We start from the raw sequence: 22,891 nt of genomic DNA, 5'->3' as shown, positions 1-22,891 counted from the left end.
TATAATGCAGCTTAGGTATGCAAATAAAATATGAAGTATTTAATAAATACCTATTGGTTAATTTTAAATAATTCAAGAGTTAACTTTAAGTTGAGTCAAAGCTCCATGATGGGTTCAGAAGGGAAGCTGAAGATATTTCAAGTACATCTCTAACCTTAGAGAATAAAATTAGAAAGATCTCTATAATGTGTTTCTTAGAGAAATCACTCTTTTCTAGAACAGAATGCTATTTCTTATGGTTGTATGTTGACAAAACCAATAGTGGTTGATAGAATAAAAGTAACCATAGGTTTAATTTGGATGGATAAGCACTATGTAAATAATCAAGAGATGGTTATAACAACCTTTATAGGATAAGTAACTCTCTTTTATTTATCCCCAAAGAAACCTGAGCTTTGCTTCTTCCCTCCTACCCTAAAAGAATCGTGTCAGAAATTAATATTACTCAGCACAATTAAAATTACTTAGTAAAATTACTTAGTAAATTACATATTACTTTTATAGTCCTTATATATTGCAAGGCATAGTCCCTGGAAATGAGTGGACATAGATTTCTTTGGTCATAGAGCAGTTTTTATTGCAGTAGAATTGGCTTATTATAGTGGCAGATATCAAGAACTAAACTTTTGAGCATTTTAGTATTGTCTACACTTTTATTCTAAGCTTAAGAATGCCCTACATTCTCTGAGAAATACAGAGGGTTAATTCAAGGAAATCTAAAATCAGTGAACCAACCAAGAGTTTAACAGAATCTTTTGACTATAAAACATCACCTTGTTGAAGCATTTATCAAAACGGTTTCCCTAGCCAGTTCCAGTCTGCATTGTTTCTTGGATGGATGAAGATACTAGATCACTATCTTATTTATAGCTCAAGTACTAGTCAGTTAAACCCTAGAGTTACTTGATTTTCAAAAGAGCTAGTTGGTGCAAATATTTAATTAAAGCTAAAAATCAAAAAGTTGAAGTCCTATTGAAATTCCATTTGTAATGGAACTGTACTTAGTAAGTTAAACATTATTCTAAAACATGCCATATCATATTTGGCCACCTGTAATTACATTATCTTTTAAAACTGGATTGCATTAAAAAATATACAATGAGTTGAGGTTATGTTTGTGCAGTTAAACTTAGGCTAAAAAACATTTAGGTGAAAAACTAAGGTGCTTGAGACATTTGCTTATAGTGGTATTGACTTTTATTTATTTATTTTTTAAATGTTCAATTTTTTTAAAGATTTATTTATTATTTATTTATTTATTTTATTTATTTATTTTTGGCTGCGTCGGGTCTTAGTTGCAGCATGCAGGATCTTTCGTTGCGGTGCGCGGGATCTTTGCTGTGGCACTTGGGCTTCTCTCTAGTTGTGGCGTGCGGGTTTTCTCTTCTCTGCTTGTGGCACGCAGGCTCCAGGCCACATGGGCTCTGTAGTTTGCGGCACGGGCTCTAGTGGAGGTGCGTGAGCTCAGTAGTTGTGGCGCTCGGGCTTACTTGCCCCGCAGCATCTGGGATCTTAGTTCCCTGACCAGGGATCGAACCCACGTCCCCTGCATTGTAAGGTGGATTCTTTACCACTGGACCACCAGGGAAGTCCTGGTATTGACTCTTAGAACTTATTCCGGGTACCTTTCCCATTAACACAGTAGTCAGAAGCATAAAAAGTGGTATAGCATTCTAGCTGTCTCTCTTGTTGCATTTTTTAAAACATTCAAGAACTGTAGCATAGTACCTAACATCTTCTTGTCTAAAATTGGGATTAAAATCAATAAAGGATTTGAGGTTCTCTTATGTATTTTTCTCTTCTAGGTTGTTAGATATCTTAAAGGAGTTTTTCAGCAACAGTAATCCTAGTTTATCCTGTTTGGATAAGCACCCACAACCACTCCATAGTTGAGGGTTTTATTTTTTAAATGAAAAATGTTAACACAAATATTTATATATGTTCCTTTACTATACATGGTCCTTACAGAAAAAAAAAAAACTGTTGTTTTTTTGGTTTTTATTTAATCAGAAACTGAACCTTGGAAATTATAATGATTTTATGAAATTCATTTTCTTTGGAAACAAAATGCCAGAAGAATTGAAGGAGCATTTAAGTGCTTTTCATGTTCAGCCCTAGGAGGTAACCTGTTACAGAGGCAAGATAAGGAAAGGGTACTGTATTTGAAATTCAGAAGTCTGGATTTGAGGTCCAACTCTGCTAACCACTAGCTTGGTGATTCTGAGCAATGAACTTTGCCTGTTGGAGACTCGTTTATCTCCCTCTGAAATGGGGGATGATGATGCCTTTCTACCGCCCATGGCTGGTTTTAGGAGGCCTCACTTGAGACTATGGATATAAAAATACTCTGTACATTACAAAACTATGTAAACAAAAACAAGTTATCATTTTTGTTGAGGAATCAAGCAATACAGATAGAACTCTAAGCATATCAGGAGGTTAGGTTCTAAATTCAGGTCATGAGGCAAAAGATTGGGTAGAGCCTGCGAGCCACAACTACTGAAGCCCGTGCACCTAGAGCCTGTGCTCCGCAACAAGTGAAGCCACCGCAATGAGAAGCCCGCGCACCGCAATGAAGAGTAGCCCCTGCTCACCGCAACTAGAGAAAGCCCGCGTGCAGCAACGAAGACCCCACGCAGCCAAAAATAAATGAATAAATTTATTGAAAAAAAAGAAATTACTCTTGAAAATCCCTAAGTTGATGTAAAGCATTAGTGGTATTGTTTTGTCTATACTACCCAGAATAGTAATCTATAAAGTATATAATGCGTATAGTTGTATACCGCATATATAAAGAGAACATAGCCAAAGTGATTTTATACTATTTTTTTATCGTAATGTAGATAAATACTTGTAAGTTAAATATGTGTTAGACTCTTCTGTATCATAACAACTAGGAGTAAGAAAACCTATGAAAAAAATACACCCCCAGTGTAGTGGTACCATAGACACAGGCATCTGGAAAAAACAATAGCTAATGGTAGCTGAAGTGGGCATAGTTCAGAGTTAGCAAAATGGTGGCAGCAGTGTTTTGTTTGGTGAGAAAAAGGTTTAACATTTTAAAATTTGAGTCCTTTCTCAGTTGGGCATTCATTCCCCAGGTACTCGCCACTGCCTTGTTGCTTTACACCCAGTCTCTTTCACATTTACCTGCATTGGGTCCTTAAACTCATTGAGTCTTTGATTTCTGATTTATCTAAAACAAGGCCTAGCTGAGGAAATTAATCTTAAGCTTGAATGTTAAGTGATTAGTATGGATTGGCAAAATAGTGTTTGGGAAGGTATGCCAGGTTGAAAGAACAGATAGGAGGTAGAAATAGAGAGGAAATTGTTTATAAAATAAACAGACTGAAAAAGGTTAACACTGCTGAGCCACAGTTGGGAAGTGGAAGATGAAATTGGTTGGTGCTATAGTTGGACCGTCTGCTTTCTATGTGGAGGAGTTTGTTTTGCTTTGATAGAACCCACTGCAGGCTATGTGACATGCTGAGGTGGTATCTGAGAAAGCTTCTGTTAGCTATTTGAATGAGTAGCCTTTGGAAGGAATTGAAGGAAGGGAGGAAGGCCTTTGTCTAGGTGCGTGGTGATAGGGACCTGAAACAGGCTAGGAGCTTTCAAAGTAGAGACTAAGCTTAATATGAGGGAGTCTGGGGCAGACTGGCCCCAGATGATGATTGAGAGCCCTGAGCCACCTTTGCTCCTTTTGTGGGTGTGTGCGCGTGTACGCCTGATATTCAAGCTTTCATCACATTTTATCATTCATTCTCGGGAAGGTCTGCTCATTCCACCATCTCGTGTTTGCTCCAGATGAAGCCATACTAATTTAGGCCTTTATCACCAGAGTGTTCCTAAATAAAACATCCCCTGGAGCTGATGTCTAATCCTTTTCCCTAGCCCCAATTGATCTCTCTCTCTGTCTTTCTTACACATGACTGAAAGAGCTGCTTTCCCTGAAACACTTCATTCTTTCAGCAACTCACTTTCTTATTTCAAAAATCAGAAGAGCCTCCAGTTGTTTATCATGTCAAAGACAAGACTTAAAGGCCATCCCTAAAGGGGTAATGGAAGGGATTAGGATAGGGTTATTTCACAGGGTGATGAATCTTTAGAAATTATGAGGTCTGAAATTTAAATTACTGTCCTATTTATTCTGTAGTGGATAGAAGCTAAAACTGAAGACAAATTTTGAGGTCAAGGAGGGATTAGCCAGGGATCACTAGGTCCAATTCTCATCCTTTATGTTATGTTTCACGTGTGAAAAGACCTGCCATCTGCCTGCACAGTACCCATTCCTGTCTCCTTGCTTTTTTGCTTAGGGTACTCCCTCTCCCTGGAGTTTGTCTTTTCAAAATTGCTACTCAAGAGCCATCTTTTCCATGAGCCTTTTCTCTTTTCTGTATCTCTTCTAACCCATACTTTTCTCCTTTGTGAGAATCCTTACTGCACCTCCCAGCAGTACTTAGCCTAGTACAATATTTAATAATTTTCAAATGTTCTCCAACTAAAATGCGAACTCTCTGGCATAAAGGAGCAAGTGCCCATGAATCTACCATAACAGATGTGTGTGGAGCCCAAGATAGTAGAAGAAAAACAGTATGGCAAAACAGGAAGATTGAGTCCTAGATTCTGGTCCCAGCTTAGTTATTAATGGGACGCATGGCCCATTGTGGTTAAGGGTTGGGGGTGGGGCTGGGCACCAACTGGAGTACCTCTGGACCTGGAATTCTGTGATTCTAGCAGTGCGCGATTGCCTAATAGAGTACGGTGAGGGGAGAGGGAGAAGAGGCTGTGCGTTAAGGTTGTGAACCTGGAGAACCAACAAGATAGAAGCACCCTTGCCAGAAAGTAGCAAAGAGGTGCCAGTTTGGCGAGGGGCGGAGGTGGTTTAGTGTTTGCCAATTTTGCTGTCATTGAGAGTTTCTAATGCAAAATGTCCTAGGCTGTGATAAGTTGCAAGTTGCAGAGAGATGCCAAGTTGAGGAATAGGAAAGAGATTCAGAGTCATCCCCAAATAGGCAAGGTGAGCCTCCAAGAGAGACTGGATCTAGAAAGAGGAAAGTGAAAGGCGTGATCAAAGAGCTAGGAGGAGTGGTGTCTCCAAGTGACATCCAGTGGAGAAGTGAGCAATTTGAAAATTGAGGAAAGTTAGCATTTGTTTGACCAAGAAGAATTGATGAACTTGATAGAGAAGTTCAAATTCCAGTGGTGAGCTGAAGATAACCTGCCTGCAAGGAGTCAGAGAGGAAAGTGTAACCAGCCTCAGAGGAGATGTTCAGTGTTTGTGATTTGAAGAGAGAGCAGGAGGCAGGGCTGATTGAAATATTCAGAAAGCTAGAACCTGGACCTGTCTTACCTAAATTGTAGTGCCACCTACTTACACACAAAGGGGGCCTCCCCAGGGCTTCTGCAGGCAAGCTACCATTACTTCAGGTAGAGGTTTAGCTATGGAAGGTAGGTTTGGGTGAGGTTTTCTCCCTCTAAGGAAATTCAAGTTAGCGTTAATCTGTATTTTATATTTTCATAAAAGACTGTGAATTAGAATGAATCACTATGAAAAATTGTTACCTACTTCTCCCACACCAAGAAATAAATTTTGTCACCCAGTAGTGCTTTGATTCTGCTGATAAGTCTAAAGTTAAATTATCTTTTTATGGTGGTAGAACAATGGTAATAGTATCTATTATGTTTTCTTCAAGAAGATGTTTACCCATTTTTATAAATAATAATAGAATGGTTAATGCTACCACTTGATTTTATATTCAGATGATCTGTCTTTTAAAGTACTTATCCTTTCCTTATTTCTCTTTAGTTTATTGTAATCATGATTAGTAAACTTTTAAATCTGTAGAGAAGTTTTGGGAAGTACCTGGTAGGTAGTAGTTAATGTGCAGTGGCTGAGGGAGGGGCACATGGGTGCCTCTGTATTTTTCTTTAAAGTAGAGTTGAGACCAGAAACCACTGCTTTTGTTTTTGTGTACTGGGTTTGGATACAAGGGTATGAAGAATAGTTTACAGGCTGATGTGTTACTATTAAAATGCTACCCAAATCTGATTTCCCCATGAATTTCTGTTAGAAGTTTGGAAAAGCGTTCCAATAGTGGTGAACCAGCCCCATTACTGGTGACTTTAGGTACAGGAAATCATGCCTGAGACTATGGTAGATGTTTACAGTTTCAGCTTTTGTTCTAAATACACAACTCTATGAGAAAATATAAAAATTATGAACAGGACAAAGCTCATAATAAAACAAAACATTGTTCTAGAAATTATATTCTCCTGGGAGAATCTTGTGAGAAAATTGGTAACCTGTTTGACCCTCAACTAAAAACTAATCTCTGGTAAAATGTGAGAAAATGGAAACCACAGTTCATTCTCAAATATTTTAATTTTATATTTCTAGCATCCTCTTAAGAGTTTTGCAAAGTTTCTTTGACTATCTCTTGCTTTCCCCTACCTTTTTAAAAAACATATCAAGAAACTAAGCAATAATACTTTTTCATGTAGAATTGAATTAGTACACTAATCATTTTTTGCCAAATCATGTCAGTCATTTTCAAAAACCTGATTAGCTACACTGCCAAAAGATACCTTCGGTTGTGTATTCAGAGAAATGTCAGTAGTGCAGTATCATTTATCAAGGCATCTTAATATAATGACATATAAACCTAAGTATGTAATGAAAAGGTTTTCACAGACTATAGCACTGACCAAGTGCATAGATTTAGAGTTTAATCATTTAGTTCCGTGTCCCAGTAACCAAGGTTGACGTGTTTGTTTCTTATGTTTCTTTTAATAGAATTTAATTCCTTTTCGACCTTCAATTCAGTTCCAAGGGCTCCAAGGGGTGAGTACTCTTATTGTTTTAGCAAGAAAATCTAATCTTACACATTATTATATTTACGTCTTAAAATTTGTTTTCACCTGTGCCTCTTAATATAATGTCGCTCATATTTTGTGAACTTTGTGACTAAATGTAAATTTATGACACCTTTAAGACTTGAATTATCTTCTTGATTTAGCTAAGTAATTCAGGTATAGATATTGAGAGTAGTTATTTTCCAAGTCATAGATAATTGATTTTTTAACGTTTTTATTGAAGCGTATCATACATCATAGTATTATGAGATTATATTTTGTTTACCACAATTAAGTAACCATAAAGAATTATTAATTTCAGGCAAGTTACAATTATGTGATTGTTGTTAATATTAACAAACTTTTGCTGTCTATGGACTTAATTTCTTTGATTGTACATACTAAGAAATGAAATGTATATATAGAAAATTGAATTTTTCTAGTACACAGAATAAACAGAGTATTGTCTATTTTATTGCTGGATTTAAAAGTATAATAAATGATAACTCCTAATAAAATGCACCTATGAATTTTGTATTTGTAATAGATGATAAATTTTACAGGAATAGTGTCAATATTATTTCATAATTATTACTATTTAATATTAATAAAATAAATAGACTCAATCATTCCTTCATTTAAATTAATATGCATTTCTGAATTTGTCTCTATATACTGTCTACAGTATGGAGATTTGGAATATCTGTAAATGGATTTTAGAGCTCTAGAGAAAAGGCAACCTGAGGGGGGAAGATCATATTCCTGTTTATTATAAATCTATACACTTGTGAATTTTTATTTATGTCACAAAATGCAAAAATTCAATGTGAATAAATACAGTCTTTCTAAACTTTATAACTTGAAAACATTTCAAGAGTCAAGAGATTAATTGTATCATTCAACACCAACTAAGAGTACTTCTAAATCTTGTGGAATGCTAACCTGAAGGAGATGTTTGTGTGTGGATGTCAGAGGTTTGCTTCTACATGATAGCTTTACAATGAAGTCCTTTTTTTTCTCCCCCCAGTAACTGAGTGTTCATGAATGGGATCCTAATTGGAACAAGCATTCTTCTGAATTTTGTTTCATAGCTTTTTAGAAAGTCTCTAGTGCATGCTGATACTATTTTTGAGGTATTAGTGTCAGTTGTTTACTTGAGGCTTCTTGAATTTTCTTACAAATTTTAATAGCATCAACAACATCTGAAGGGATGTTCGAGAGGCAGGCCTCACTTCTTGAGCTCAGCAGGGCTATGCATTTCAGTAAAGGGTTATCTGGGAAGAGAGGGCAGTACCCAGGGGAGAAGAGTAGGGTTTGAGCTGCTTTTCCCTCACTAGCAGCTGACACCTTGTTTGGTGTCTGCTTCTTCCCTCTTCCCTTAATTCTTTTATTCTCCCAGTTGGGACCTGGAGGCCAGGGAAATGCAAGTGAGAGACATTTTCTTAGGAGGCACGAGGTTAGACTGAATAATGAGGAACCAATATGTGCAGGCTTCCAAGCTCTTGATTCAGAAACATGTAGCTTTTAGCAGTCTTAGAAGGAATATGGTTTTCTGTAGCATACCAGTTACCCCCCAGGCCCTAGGTACCTTTACAAAGCAGGCAGTTTCTGTTTGAAACCTTGGACCTCCCTTTCAGAAATCTCCTACGTACCTCCCCCAAACTTTCCTATCTCTGTGTCCATGCTTCCCCAGTTCAGCTTTGCAAGCTCCATTCTCTCTACCTACTCTATTCTTTGTCTGAGTATAGTTCACTGATAAAAGTAATTTATATATAAATGACTGATAGGTTTAAATCTTAATGGGTGTTTGAATTTTAACAGATAAGCTTTTTAACCAAATGAATGGTTACTGGAGTTGGGAGAGTATGAGTGTAGGGAGAGGAGGGGGTGCTGCAGAATGAGAGCTATGGAATACTTGGCCCTACCTTGCTTATTCTGGATTCTGTCTTCTCCATCCCCTCACCCCCCACTGCAGTCCCCTTTTTATTATTCTAACTGGGAACAAAATATATGGACTCAGCATTGTTTCAGAGCCTGCAGCTGCATTCCATCCACCCCTCCCCCCCTTCTCTTTGCAGCGCTCTCACCAGCCCTTTGGGACTTAGTAAAAACAAAGAGTCATTACTGGGGAGAGAGTGGGTTGGCACAGCCCACAGGGAATACACAGAGCCACAAATGTGAGGGTCTTCTGTACAGTGTTCCTCTGTTTTTCTTGAGAGCCACGATAATTTAACATTGCCGGTGCTGATTGCTTTAAAAACTATCTGAAGAAGTATACTTACAGAGTTTTCCTACATGGAAAATGTTTAGGACTTTAAATTGGAAGGTTTTAATTTAGATTTCCCACAAAAGAGTTTTTCTCAATGAGAAATTTTAGTTGTCTTTTAATACAGTGTTTCAGACACTTTGAAACTTTCTCTAGAAAGAATGTGGCAAGTCTAACAAATTTACAGGCTTTACATCAAATGTGATTGAAAATATACATTAACTATCATGATAGTGTCCTATATAGACATATTTGAAATACAACTGAAATATTGTTAAAATATCATTTAAAAAGTGAACACTTAGCATTAAGATTATTTCCTCTTTCCCTGATGCTAAGCACTGCATGTTTATGCTGTTCCTTGTTACGAATTATAGGATTTTTTTCCCCCTCTGTAATGTCTTTAGAAGGTCAGAATTTGGGTCTTGGCAGGTTAACTTTTAAGCATATTTACTATTGTGCCTTAACACGCTCTCTTTTTTTTTTAATAAATTCATTTATTTTATTTATTTATTATTTTTGGCTGCGTTGGGTCTTCGTTTCTGTGCGCGGGCTTTCTCTAGTTGCGGTGAGCCTACTCTTTGTTGCGGTGCGCGGGCTTCTCATTGCAGTGGCTTCTCTTGTTGTGGAGCACGGGCTCCATAGTTGTGGCGCATAGGTTTAGTTGCTCCACGGCATGTGGGATCTTCCTGTAACAGGGCTCGAACCCTTGTCCCCTGCATTGGCAGGCGGATTCTTAACCACTGCACCACCAGGGAAGCCCTGAACATGTTCTCTTAAATTGAAGTTTTCTTCTAAAAAAAAATGCAGACTGGACCATTAAACGAAGTATAGCAATATGCTCTTAAAGAGTAAAAATTCTGAGAATCATTGATTACCTGGATTTTTATCATCACAGTTGGGCAGCAGCTTTTATAGCATAAAAAATGAAAATTTGTCTTTCACACTTCATCTCACCCTTTTCCCTTAGTGGAAAAGGGTAGTCAGGAAACTGAATGGTCATTGAAGGCATTTTATGGATTCTGAAAAGATGAGGAAATATCTATAGGAACAGTTAATTGTGTTTTCAAAACTCATAAATATCAGGAGCTGAATAAATCAGCCAAAATTACCTTGTTGATTTTTAAGAGTATGGCTCAACCAATTATCCTTGCAGTTCTAATACATACCTAGGATACTCATAACTAAAGGTTTACTAGGATTGTACATTTTTATAGACCATTCTAATTGAATAGAAAAGGTAGCTGGTAAGATTCACATGGCTACAGTATTGAGGTGTTCGAGTTATAACATTCAGAGGGGTGTAATGGTATAATGCACATGGTTTCCAAAAGCTGCATCTTTATTGTTGAGCAAGCTTTATCCAAATCAGGTTAGTTCTGTCTCATATTTTAACTGGATACTGAAAATGTGGCAGGGGAAAATTTTCCAAAAATGTGTGTTTCAGTAAAGTTTTAAAAACGAATTACTCTTTATTTTTATGTTTGTTGAAAGTTTCTTATCTAAAGACACACAGCTGATGGAGACACAGCTGTAACTACTGTCTAGGTCTTCACTCTGCCAGGGAAAATTCTCCCCACTATACCAAACAGCTGTAAAAGGAGAGGTACTGGAAGTAAGTTAACTCAGTATTTTCAAGTAATGGCAGTTGATACTGATGCAGTTATCTACTAAAATAATTATTCAGTAAACTATAAACAGGTGCCTAATCAGTGGGTGTGCTAATAGCTTTATTGTTCTTTTTGTTTCTTATTTATTGCACAAACATTCTTTTAGCCCTTACTGGTGCCAAGTACTTTGCTAAGTGCTTTGTGTGCAAAGATACAGGGATGGGTAAGACATGGGGTGTGCCCTCAGGGAACTCAGAATCTGACAAACATATATAGACTAATACTCAGGAAAGAATTAATAATGTAGGACTTATCCAGAACCCTCCTTTCAGAACTTCTATAGGTACAGGGGACTCTCAGGAACAAGGCTTATGTATTTCTGATTGGTATGAATCAGGGTTTTAAACAAAGGTTTTGGTAGATGCAAAATATTATATCGTGGAAATAGGTATGTAAAATTCCAGAAGGTCTATTAAAATCTATGTACACACTCATACACAAAAAGGTAGATCTGTGGTATGTTTATAATTCAGATAAAATCTGAAATGGCAACGTTTTCAACAGCAAATAATGGCCACATCTGTTGGCCTGTGGCAGCCTTGCAGAGTGGACTTGCCTGTGGCATCAGGGACTCATGTGCAGGGAATGATTGTCCCAGGGCAGTGAGAAATAATGTTAACTTTGTCACAGTAAATAGGATTCCAGACCTCAGTATTAACTCAGTATTTGTTATGAGAATGTTGTTCCAAAATTCTCTCTAATTTAATTGCTTACTTCAGACTCAGCAATCCCAGAGGCTTTAAAAAACAGAAGTTCGCTTTGCATATGTAATTTAGAAATTAACCTTAAGATGAGGACAGAAAATATTGTCTATAAGTACCATGTCATGTCTCCTGTGAAATACTGAGTAACACACACTTTTCTAAGAATGAGCAAGGAACAGCCAGTCAAACAGCATTTAAATGTACGTCTTCCAAAAAGGCACACTGACCTTCTGAAGATGAAATCAGCATTTAACTGCTAACTTTAAAGGCTTGAATAGTGTTAAAATTTTTGCAGTAGAGCCATAAACTCTAAAGAACAGAGTTGGATTTTCTTTTTTTTTTTTTTTCTTAACTTCCAAACTTAGCAAAGCATTCAGAAGTATTTTGTTAATTATTTATTTTCCTTTTGGGGGGCTGGAGAGAAGATTGGGTTTGAAAAACTAAATTATACAGTATTTGAAATTAGTAGCCAATTTCAACCCACCTGAAAATACTTCCCACAGACTACCCTTCTCTAATCTACTTGATACTCGGGAAGCAAAGATAACTATCTGCTTGAAACAGCAGCAGAGATAAAAATAAATCCCCAGCACTGTCATTCCTTCTTAGATGATATGCCTGCGCTCTGCTTTCCCCTGCTGTTTTTGGTTTGGCTAGTCCACTGGTTTTGCCAACGGTTGTGTTTAGTCAGTCTGCTCAAAGGTTGCTGACTAACAGCTACCTTTATACACTCAGCTCTGAATGTAATTAATACTACAAAGGTGTTAAAATTAAATCCTTTTATGGCAGTTCTGTTTTAATTTTTTTAATATTACAGTGGTTAACATGTGTAGATAACATATTTGCATTGAATTATAACCCATTAACCACATGTTAATCTACTAAGGTATTAATACAATAGTAAATTACCCAATTTGAAAGAAATATTTAACTTTGATATATATCAAAGATTATATAATTTTTTATGTATATAGTATAATATACTGTGTGTGTGTGTGTGTGTGTGTATGTGTATATATATATGTATATATATGTAAAATGTCATATTTGGCCAGTGGTATGGGCTGACATTCTGGAAACTCCTATTATCTCAAACAATAACTGAATAATAGTTTGAAGCTATTGACCAACTTCTCTATTTTATGTTGCCACCCACCTCTGCTCTCCTTTTCTTTCTGGATAAGAATTACCTGTGGGGTTTCTAAATAAAAAAGAGTAGAGAGCTAAGTTCACAAATCATGGCCAGGTACCACTACAGACACCAGTGACATAAAGGAGATGTGCAGAATGGTGAGGGTGGGAGGGTGACTTTGACTGTATGGTTGTGTTGCCTGAGGAAGCTATCTCAGCATACGCCACACAGGCGCCATCCAGTGTGGGCCACAGCAGGACAAGCCTCCCAAAACACACTCATAAAGGAGTTGAAGACTAAATCATCCTGCTCTGTCCTTCACCAAACTGCAGTCACTTTGGAAAGCAGCCATTGGAACTATGATTTAAATCTGAATTTGCTACAAATACCATTAACTGCATTCTTAGCAGTCAGTTAAGCTTACTATCGTCATTCAACAAGCATTTGTGAATATTTGCACTGTACCAAGCACCACGGTAGACAGTGTTTGGACAAAGGTAAATAAGACCTTGAAATGCCAGCTCTTGTTCCTGACACCATCTGTTTGTCAATAAAATCTGCCACTGATGGCTTTGCCTTTTTGTTTCCCACCGAAAACTGAAACTTGTGAAATTCAGTTGTCTATGTTACAGACATTGTCACTTAACAGCACTCACTTATTTAAGCTTGGAAAATAATAATCTTTAACCATTTTATAACACCTATGGTTCTTATAGCTAACCCACCCCTAAATTTGAGCCACAGGCAGTATGTAAATATCTTTTGACCTCTTACTCTGTGCAAGGCCTTATCCTTATAAGAGCTTTATTAAAGAGCTTATAAGAGCTCTATTAAAAAGAAAAGTCAAAATTTAAAGCAGGAAAAACAATTTAGCAGAATATGTCCAAGCCCCAGATCTTATTTCAAACAATATTTAACACAACAACAACAAAATTACTATATGTTGTTGATTCCAAGGCTTGTTTTCTTTTTAACATTTAACGTCTTTGGAATTAGAATGTATCTCAGTATCAACAGCATCTTAGTACTGTGTCATAGTTTGTCAGCATTTTATATTATGCAGTGGTACATAGCCATACAGTTGCTGGCACCTAAACTACAGCAATGCAGTGGAAGTATTTAGAGAGTTCCTGTATTCTGCAATAAGATTTTATCTAACTAGAATCTTTTCAAAAGTTTTCTTTCCTGACCCCACCCTTGACTAGTTTGCTTGTTAGCTCCATGTGTTAGATAATCTGGAGAATTTATAGGGAAGGTAAATTTTTATAACTATTCTTGTGATTTAAACTGGAAGGAACAAGAGTATGAAATTAAAATGTTCTCAAATTTGTTTTTAGGCTAAAAACCTTTACTTATAAAAGTAATTTGTTTGGAAAACAAGTTTAGAAGAAAAGAGTTTTACTGACTTAAAGACTTAAAAAGCTCATAGACATGCTTTGAGGCTAATGAATTTGCCCTTATCAGGCTAGGAATTTTCAAATCTCACTAACTAGTCTTTGTACTGTATTTACCATAAATGCACAGTCATCTATTCTATTATTTTGCTTACAGATTCCAACTTTTTTCAATAATTTTAGCTAAAATTTATTGAATATTTATTACATGCTTAGAATCCTATACTAAGCACTTTATATATATTATTCTCATTTAATCCTCACAGGGATGTCATGAAGCAGATATTCCCATTCTGCTAGTGTGCTAACTATGGCTCTGAAGTTAAACCACTTGTAAAAGCTCACACAATTAGTGACTAAAGGAGCCGGCACACAAACCTAGGCATCTAGTTCCAGAGCCTGTTTTCATCACTACACTGATTTACCTGCCTGTAATAAATGTTCAATGAGCATTTTATTCTGACATTCATATGAACATTTGTTGAGTATCTCCCCAGCTAGCAAGAGGAAGCAGGACAGTCAAGGAGGTCTCAGAGAGGTAGTAAGCACATGTGGCAAAAGTTGCCACCTTCTTAAGGAGCTTGAATTTCACCTTGGAGATCAGTGCTTCTTATCTATAAAGTCTCCCTGGGGGTCTATGATGAGGTCTGGAAGTCTGGCGTTTAAGATTTTTCCCCCTAGATTTCATTCAAATAGCTAGGTTCACTATAATTAAGAATATGATAAGAATATGCACATATGTAGGTATATACACATTCTCTTCTCAGGAGAAGGTTCATAATTTTCATCATTTTCTGAAGGGGACCACTGACTACAGTAGATGCTTTCAAACACATTTAGTAACAAGTCACAGTAAGAAAAAACATTTTACATTGTGACCCTTTACAGATATCAGTGTACACATTCACACAGCTAAAATAAAAGTTTCACAGCACATTATTTATCCTTTACCAGTATATTCTGACATTTTCTATTTCAATTTAAAAGAATCCTGATCACAATCCACTAAAATAGTGTCATAACCTTCCAATGGGTCACAGTCTATGGTTTAAAAAACACTACAGAAGATGATCATCTTCTTTTTTTTTAATTTTAGAAATTTTAACCAGGGAGTCATGTGATCAGATTTGCATTTTAACGTGTTTATCCAGTAGCTACCTTAACTTTGTTATTCCTTCTGCATGGGGAGAAAGGAAAGAGAGGAGTTGAGGATGGCGCCATATTTATGATGAGCGTTTGGTTGGATGGTGAGGCCATTATTCAAGATCTAAAATAGATGAAAGAACAGACTGAGGCAGAACTCATGGGGTGTTTAATTTGGGACATGATGTCCATGAGGTGTTCAAATAATAACTCCATACCTTGTTCTATCAAGATGGAGCTGTCCAGGAGACATTGGTATTGGGGGATTTGGAACAAAAGGATTTTCAAGAAACTGCTCCAAAGGACATTTTATAGTATTTAATTATACTTGGCAGTCCAGTAGTGAGAAGACAAAAAGTGTATTTATAGTGGAATTCTGTTATAAAGCTCTATTTAAAGACTTATTTTTTTTTTCAATTGTTAAGAATACTGGTTTAGTTGTGAATACTTATGAGTGTCGATACTTCTAATTCTTAACACTTAGGGGATTTGAAGCCCTTTTTGCCAAATTTTGTTCACACTAGTTAAGAACAATGGCAGGCTAATAGAGATAAACAGTGGCATACTGATTTCGTGGAAGAGTACACAACAGTGAAAAGCAGTGACTTAGAGCTCTGTGCAATATGGCAGTGAAAACTCTAAGTGGGTAGAAGACTACATATGTATGGTATGACACCATTTTTATAAAGTTTAATAACAGGCAAAGTCAAACAATATATTGTGTGGGTACACACGTGATAAAATTATTAAAAACAATAAAGGAATGATAATCACAAAAATTAGAATAGTTGTTATTTCTGGTAGAGAAAGGCAGGCAGAAGGGATAGGAGAGGAGCAATGGGTAGATATATTATTGCTAATGTTTTCTTAAGTTGGACAGTGAATTCACAGGTGTTCACTGTGTCGTCAAGCTTCATAACAAGCTGTATTGATTTTGTAGAAACAAATGTTACATAAAGTTCTCATTATCATTAACTTTAAATATAATAATATAAACATATATACTTGTATATTTATAATCTGTCATCTTCATGGATTCAATGAGAAAAACCAGAACATATTTCAATAGATGTCAAAGTGGCATTTGATAAAAATTCAATATTAAATCTGGATTAAAACTTAAGTAGGGAATAGAAAGAAGAATTCTTTCTTAACATGATGAAAATTATCTTTATCAATCTAATAGCCAGTTAGCATACTTAGTGATTAGACAACAGAAATATCCTTTTTTTTTTTAATTTTTATTTATTTATTTGTTTTTATTTTTGGCTGTGTTGGGTCTTCGTTGCTGCGCATGGGCTTTCTCTAGTTGAGGCAAGCGGGGGCTACTCTTTTTTGCGGTGCGCAGACTTCTCATTGTCGTGGCTTCTCTTGTTGCAGAGCGCGTGCTCTAGAGCACAGGCTCAGTACTTGTGGCACACGGGCTTAGCTGCTCCGCGGCATGTGGGATCTTCCTGGGCCAGGGATCGAACCTGTGTCCCCTGCACTGGCAGGCGGATTCTTAACCACTGTGCCACCAGGGAAGCCCAGAAATATCCTTTTTAATGTTAGCAATAAGATACACATGGCCACTCTCATCTCTGTAGTTTAATATTGTTTGGAGAATGCTCATTAATGTAATGAAAAAGAAAATTAACTAAAAGCTACGGATAATAGATAAGTGGGGGCAAATTTGCCAGTATCTGCAGATAAACCAAGTGAAAAACTATAAAAACTTACAGGATTTCCTTCAGTAAGGTGGTCAGTTCAGAAATAACTGTTTAAAAACCACTGGCTTAATAGTGGTAGGGTGGCGTGGAGAGGAGTTTCTTTTAAAATGGGAGAAATAGCAGAACATTTATAAACTGATGGGAGTCATCCAGTAGAAAGCAAAAGTTGATATGAGAAAGAGCAAGACTTGCTGGAGCAATGTCCTCGAGTAGGTTGGAGAGATGGGGTCTAGATGCCTAGAGGAGAGATTGGCTTTAGATAGGAGCAAAGAAAGTTCTTGTATGGTAGCTAGTGGGAAGGTATGTATATGGGTGCAGATTTTGAAATTCTTATTGTTTGTTAAACCATTTCTTTAGCCGTATCTCAAACCTAAAGTGAAAACACCTAGGCCAAAGTCTTGTCTTAGAGCTTAACAAAGTGGCACACAGAAAGTGCCCAATAAGTGATAAATATAATTTTTAAAAATCACTGGCCTCCCTAAGCACTAGCAATTAGGAGTTTCAGTGTAAAAATAATCTCATCTATGGTAGCAACAAAAAATTATAAAATACCAAATATTAAGTGTAGTCAAGTTACTCTGTCTAAAGAGCTGTAATACTTTCCTGATGGGTATAAGAGAATATATAAGTGGTAAACGGGAAGACTGTCCATGGAATTAGGTTGGAAACTTTTGAAGTTGTCATTTCTTCTTTCTAATTAATAATAAGATATCATATATACCATTATACTAATTTAAAAAATAAATACACAAACACAAATAGAAATCTGCAAAAGAAAATGAAATGCTATACACCAGAATGTCATTGCTTTACTAATTACCCTACTAATGAGATAGATTTGTTTATCTATATTTTCTAATTGTTCTATAAACATAAAAGAAATGTTTTGAGATGCCAAGTTTAAATATGTCAGGAATCTAGGAGAAAGGCTGAATAGTCAAGGTTTAAAAACAGGTTGACAAGAAAAAGAGAGAGCAGGTCTCGAAGTTATCTATACCTAGACACCAGCTAAATATCTTTCTAGTCAGCTACTTAATGAGTTGCTTTGTCATCTATCAGTGGGGAAAGAAAGTTTTCTCCCATCTGTGATCTTTCTCCCCAGCGGGAGGAAGGTAAAGGCAGAGTTGCTGGTGTTATCAAGAACATGGGAGAAGAGGCCACTTTCCTTTCTGAGTTAACAGTTGACATTTTGGAACAGTGGTCTTGTGAAGTGTTCTGGGAATGGGTCCAGTCTAGAAAGAATAGATTATGGGAATGAATAGTAGTAGTCAGTTGAATTTAAAAAGATAAGATTCCTAGGGAGCTTCAGGCAATAAAACTCAGAATGCAGTAGAGAACTGATTAAAGATAGCTAAATTGGGCTCACAGTTTTAGAGGGTTGGTACTTAATTAAGCAGCCATAGGAAAAGGGCAGTCTTTTATAGAACTTAAAAAGTTGAGAGTGTCTAATAATCACTCAATAAGTTATATTGGGGATATCTTATTTTAGAGTGAGAATGTAAGGCATAGCCGTATTTATGAATATAGTAATACTCTACTAATCAATACTAAGAAATTCTTTCTTAATACTAATCTGAATGCATTTTAGTTTTCTCTTAATCTCGTTGTATTAGTAATTCATTAAAGTCAGTTTTCACAGATTAGGAAGGAGGGACAGGAGCTTGAGGTGTTCCATTTCCACTGAACAGTAAGATGATGCTGACATATTTCCACAGCTGTTTAAACGTTTTGTATTTGGCTGTAAAGAAAAACTTTCTACTAGGGATGCTTGGTGTTTCGTTTTACTTTCTCAGGAAGATAGTGTTCTGTTCCTTCCTTAGAGAATTTGAAAAATAAGATAATTGTGAATCCAGGATTAATTTTGGATAAAGTCTTAAACTTCACAATTTCAGAATCTGTAAAAAAAATACATATTTATGTATATAACTTTTTTCAAAAATATTTAAGGCGATTGAGTCATGAGGAGCCAAATGTCTCATGAAACCTAGTGATATGGTTATCTTTGTTAAGGGGCAATGCAATGAATTATTGCCAAGAGGATAAAATGTTTTACGATCTTGTATAATTTCATTGTTCTAGAGGGACCCATGTTGTCTGCCTCCTAGCAGAATCAAATAACTATGTAGAAGATAATCAATCAACAGTTTTATGATATAAATTATTAAAATACAGTAATTACCTTAGTTGTTCATATGTAAAATATCTTCACCCTTTCTTTACCAACATGTCTCTTTCTCTATTTGAAGGGGATGGGTTTTCTGGCTTTGCCAGTGGCCCAGGCATACCATCCTTAAAAATGAATCATTTTTGTCCTGTATTTCTTACAATAATAAATCAATTGATCTAAGAGACTTCACAGGCCCTCTTATTTACATCAGAACTGCTAAGTGTCTTAGAAATGAGAATTGCAGTTTCTAATTTAGTTCTTGATCTACTGTGCATATCAATGTAAAATCAGAAATAAACTTCTTGAAGGCTTGAAGGAAATCAACAAGTGAATTTGACGTATGAAAACTGAAAAGAAATAAATTTTCTATTGAAATGGACCCTACCTTAGGAACATATTTTCAGGGTAGATGTTTGGAAAGAGATCTATAAAAATTAGAATACTATAGGTTTTATTCATTTTTCAAAACTATCTGTAGCTTTGACACACAAAAAAACCCCACAAACTTTAAAATATTGTTTGCATTTATGAAGAGTGAGTACTTTAAAGTCACAAAGTTGTGGCTCCATAAGGACTCTTAATTCTATTTTGTTTCTTTGTTGTGCTGTAGCTACTGAAGGCAGCATTTTTTTTAACGGATAGGGCACTTGGGAAGCAAGGAGTGTTTGCTACCCTTCTAGAGTAGCAGCAGGCATCTGTAATTTTTCAGCCTTCCATGGACACCTGTTGTGGCTGATTCGTTCTTTTTTTTTAAAAAAAAATTATTTATTTATTTATTTTTGGCTGTGTTGGGTCCTCGTTTCTGTGCGAGGGCTCTCTCTAATTGTGGCAAGCGGGGGCCACTCTTCATCACGGTGCGCGGGCCTCTCACCATCGCGGCCTCTCTCGCTACGGAGCACAGGCTCCAGACGCGCAGGCTCAGCAATTGTGGCTCACGGGCCCAGTTGCTCCGCGGCATGTGGGATCTTCCCAGACCAGGGCTCGAACCCATGTCCCCTGCATTGGCAGGCAGACTCTCAACCACTGTGCCACCAGGGAAGCCCACTGATTCATTCTTGTACCTTATCTCTGTGTATGTTGAGTTTGGAACAATTAGAAATATTGCTAGTCTTTTGGATTGTTTGTTTTCCCAGATAGCTTCTTTGACTTTTATTTAAGCTAATACGTAAGTTTTGACCTTGAAGGTTTCTAGCCCCTTACTTTTGTAAATACCAAGAATTCAGAATAAGTATATTATCAACTTTTGATTATCCACAGGGCGCTTATCAGTCCATTACCATTTTTAAATTACTTTAAAAATCAAATACATTATTATTTGCTGAAGAATAGATCATTATTTGCATCATTATTTGCAAGCACTTTAGATGAGTTATCTCTTTAAACTCCAACAATCATATAGGGTGAATAATATCATTATCCACATTTTACTGATGAGGAAACTGAGAATTAATGAGATTAAGTTGTTTGCCCAAGGTAACAGATGGTAGATTCCAGAGCCAGCATTGGAAACTGGGCAGGGTTGCTCCAGAGCCTGTAATCTAGAATACTAGATGTGGTCTGATTGCCCTGTTGTTCCCTTGTTATCTGTGTGTAAGAGAGAAGTTCTCACTTTTTTCTTCTCAAACCATTGAGGTATACCCAACTTAGAACTGGAAATACAAAGGGATCCAATAGTAAAGAAAGCATTTTAAAAAGGAAGGGGAGGGCTTCCCTTGTGGCGCCGTGGTTGAGAATCCGCCTGCCAATGCAGGGGACACAGGTTCAATCCCTGGTCCCGGAAGATCCCACATGCCGCAGAACAGCTAAGCCCGTGCACCACAACTACCAAGCCTGCTCTCTAGAGCCCATGAGCCACAACTACTGAAGCCTGCGTGCCTGCAGCCTGTGCCGTACAACAAGAGAAGCCACCGCAATGAGAAGCCCGCGCACCACAACGAAGATCTAACGCAGCCAAAAATAAATAAATAAAACAAATAATTTTTTTGTTTAAAAAATAAAATAAAAAGGAAAGGGAATAAGGCAGAAGGACACCATTTCCTATCTTTGGTATCCTTCAAATATTTGGCACTAATTCCCATCAAGAAATGGCACATAAGACTTCATATTTATACACATTCTTTTGTAATTGTCATTTAAGATGTGACTAAAATGTAATTAATAAAATGATATCCCCTGACTATCGTACATGTTGTTGCTGTTTCTCTTTCCTTAACATGCAGCCATGGTTTTGTGTCTTTGGTCCCCAGAGCCTGGGTTCTGTGATGTTACCACAGTGGCTGCCTCAGCAGTCCCAGTCCCAGTCCGCTCAACCAGAGCGGCTCTGACTCTATTTGTAATACATGGTGGGTTTCCCCATAAGATTTACTTTGAAAAAAAGCATTCTGTAGCTTAAAAAAAGTTTTTTAATATGTTGATGTTGAAAACAGAAAATTAAGAATTGAATTTATTTCCAAATCTATATGGAAATATTCTTCAGACTTAAATACAATTTATGTTATTGAACTTATAAGTTTTCATGGCAACATTGATTGAGTTGGAATGAAACCATGTGTTTTGCAAAATCTAAGGCCTGGGCCACTTTTACCAATTTATGTTAATCTTGAGCGTTCACATCTGTCAAGTACCAGCCTTCCTCCCTAGGTTTAAACAATCATTGCTGACTGCCATACCTGACTTCTAGTCCACCCACGTTTCCCCAGCAGTTCCTCCTGGCATATTACAGAAAGCTCTTCTCAAGACTCCAGTAGAACAAGGAGAGAAGATTAGCAATGAATTTGGAAATTGACATTCATACTTAAGATTTTTTTTTCCTTGTAGAATTCAGGTTTGGGCTTTGTTTCTGAGAAACAAACCATTTTTTTAAACAAAATTCTGCTTCCTACTTGACCAGGAGAATTGCTAAGTTTAGAATTATTTAGTGTGGTTTCCCTAAGTCCTTTAAAATGCAAAGTGGTTTTAAAGACGCTGGATCATATTTTCAATGGAATTTGGTAAGGCCAGAGTATTCTGTGAGTATTTTTATAAAGATGAAGATACTTTTAAAAAAAGAAAAATGTATAATATATAATAAATTTAAGTTCCACAAACCAGGCAACCACTTGACCTAGGTTTGTGGGCTAAACATAGCACAAGGAGGTAAAAAACTTTTTCATCCTGATGTTTGTACCACACAGTGCATGCTGCTTGGGATTTCTTTTTTTTTTTCCTCCTTTCATTTTGCTGTTTATTTTGCCTGCTCTGCAGAGCCCTGGTTTTCCTCTGATCTATTTCAGTTATATCTCTAATTTTTTAGTAGTCCTGGCATAAGTCTTCTTCAGAGTGAATTTAATCTAGTCCCAAGTTTCTTCAGATGAATCCAACAAATATTTATTAGGTATCTGTCATGTTCCAGATATGTATGAAAGTAAGACCATGGTCCTTGCCTCCAAAGAACCAAAGAACTCATAGTCTAGTGGGGAGGAAGACACAAACAAGTACTTAGCATGCAGTAGAAGTGAGCCCAAGGGGCTGTGGGGACAGAAAAGGGAACCCATCTCACTGGGGAAGGGAAAGGCTCCTGAACTGAGTGTTAAACAAAGGATAAGCTAATGCAAGCCAAGACAAGAAGTGGAGACATCAAATACAAGGTGGAGAGTGAGGCCCAAGTCTATTGGGAAGGAACCACATGTGTCCTATGAAATCTGAACAAACTTCTCAGATTCTCTTGGTGGCTCTCTCACTTTTCTTCTAAAAGCTACTTTGGCACTTAGCTCAATTTTGCAGTCATTTTTAAATACAAATTTTCTGTTCTCTCACACTCCATAGTCTGTATACCTTTTCCCTGTTCTCTAGTATCTGCTATTTGCATCTTT

At 36.7% G+C, this 22,891-nt stretch overlaps 1 protein-coding gene across 1 annotated transcript in view; it reads left to right on the top strand.

The window, feature by feature from the left end:
* ELL2 (elongation factor for RNA polymerase II 2) overlaps positions 1–22,891 on the top strand; it is a 73,706-nt gene that overhangs the window by 12,630 nt on the left and 38,185 nt on the right. The window contains exon 2 of the mRNA XM_068535660.1: positions 6,797–6,844. Coding sequence (XP_068391761.1) covers positions 6,797–6,844 — 48 coding nt within the window. The remainder of the gene's footprint in view (positions 1–6,796; positions 6,845–22,891) is intronic.

The sequence above is a fragment of the Eschrichtius robustus genome, chromosome 2, assembly GCF_028021215.1.
Source record: "Eschrichtius robustus isolate mEscRob2 chromosome 2, mEscRob2.pri, whole genome shotgun sequence".
Classification (NCBI taxonomy): domain Eukaryota; kingdom Metazoa; phylum Chordata; class Mammalia; order Artiodactyla; family Eschrichtiidae; genus Eschrichtius; species Eschrichtius robustus.
The sequence above is the reverse complement of the archived record's forward strand: the minus strand, read 5'-3'. Positions and strand labels throughout refer to the sequence as shown.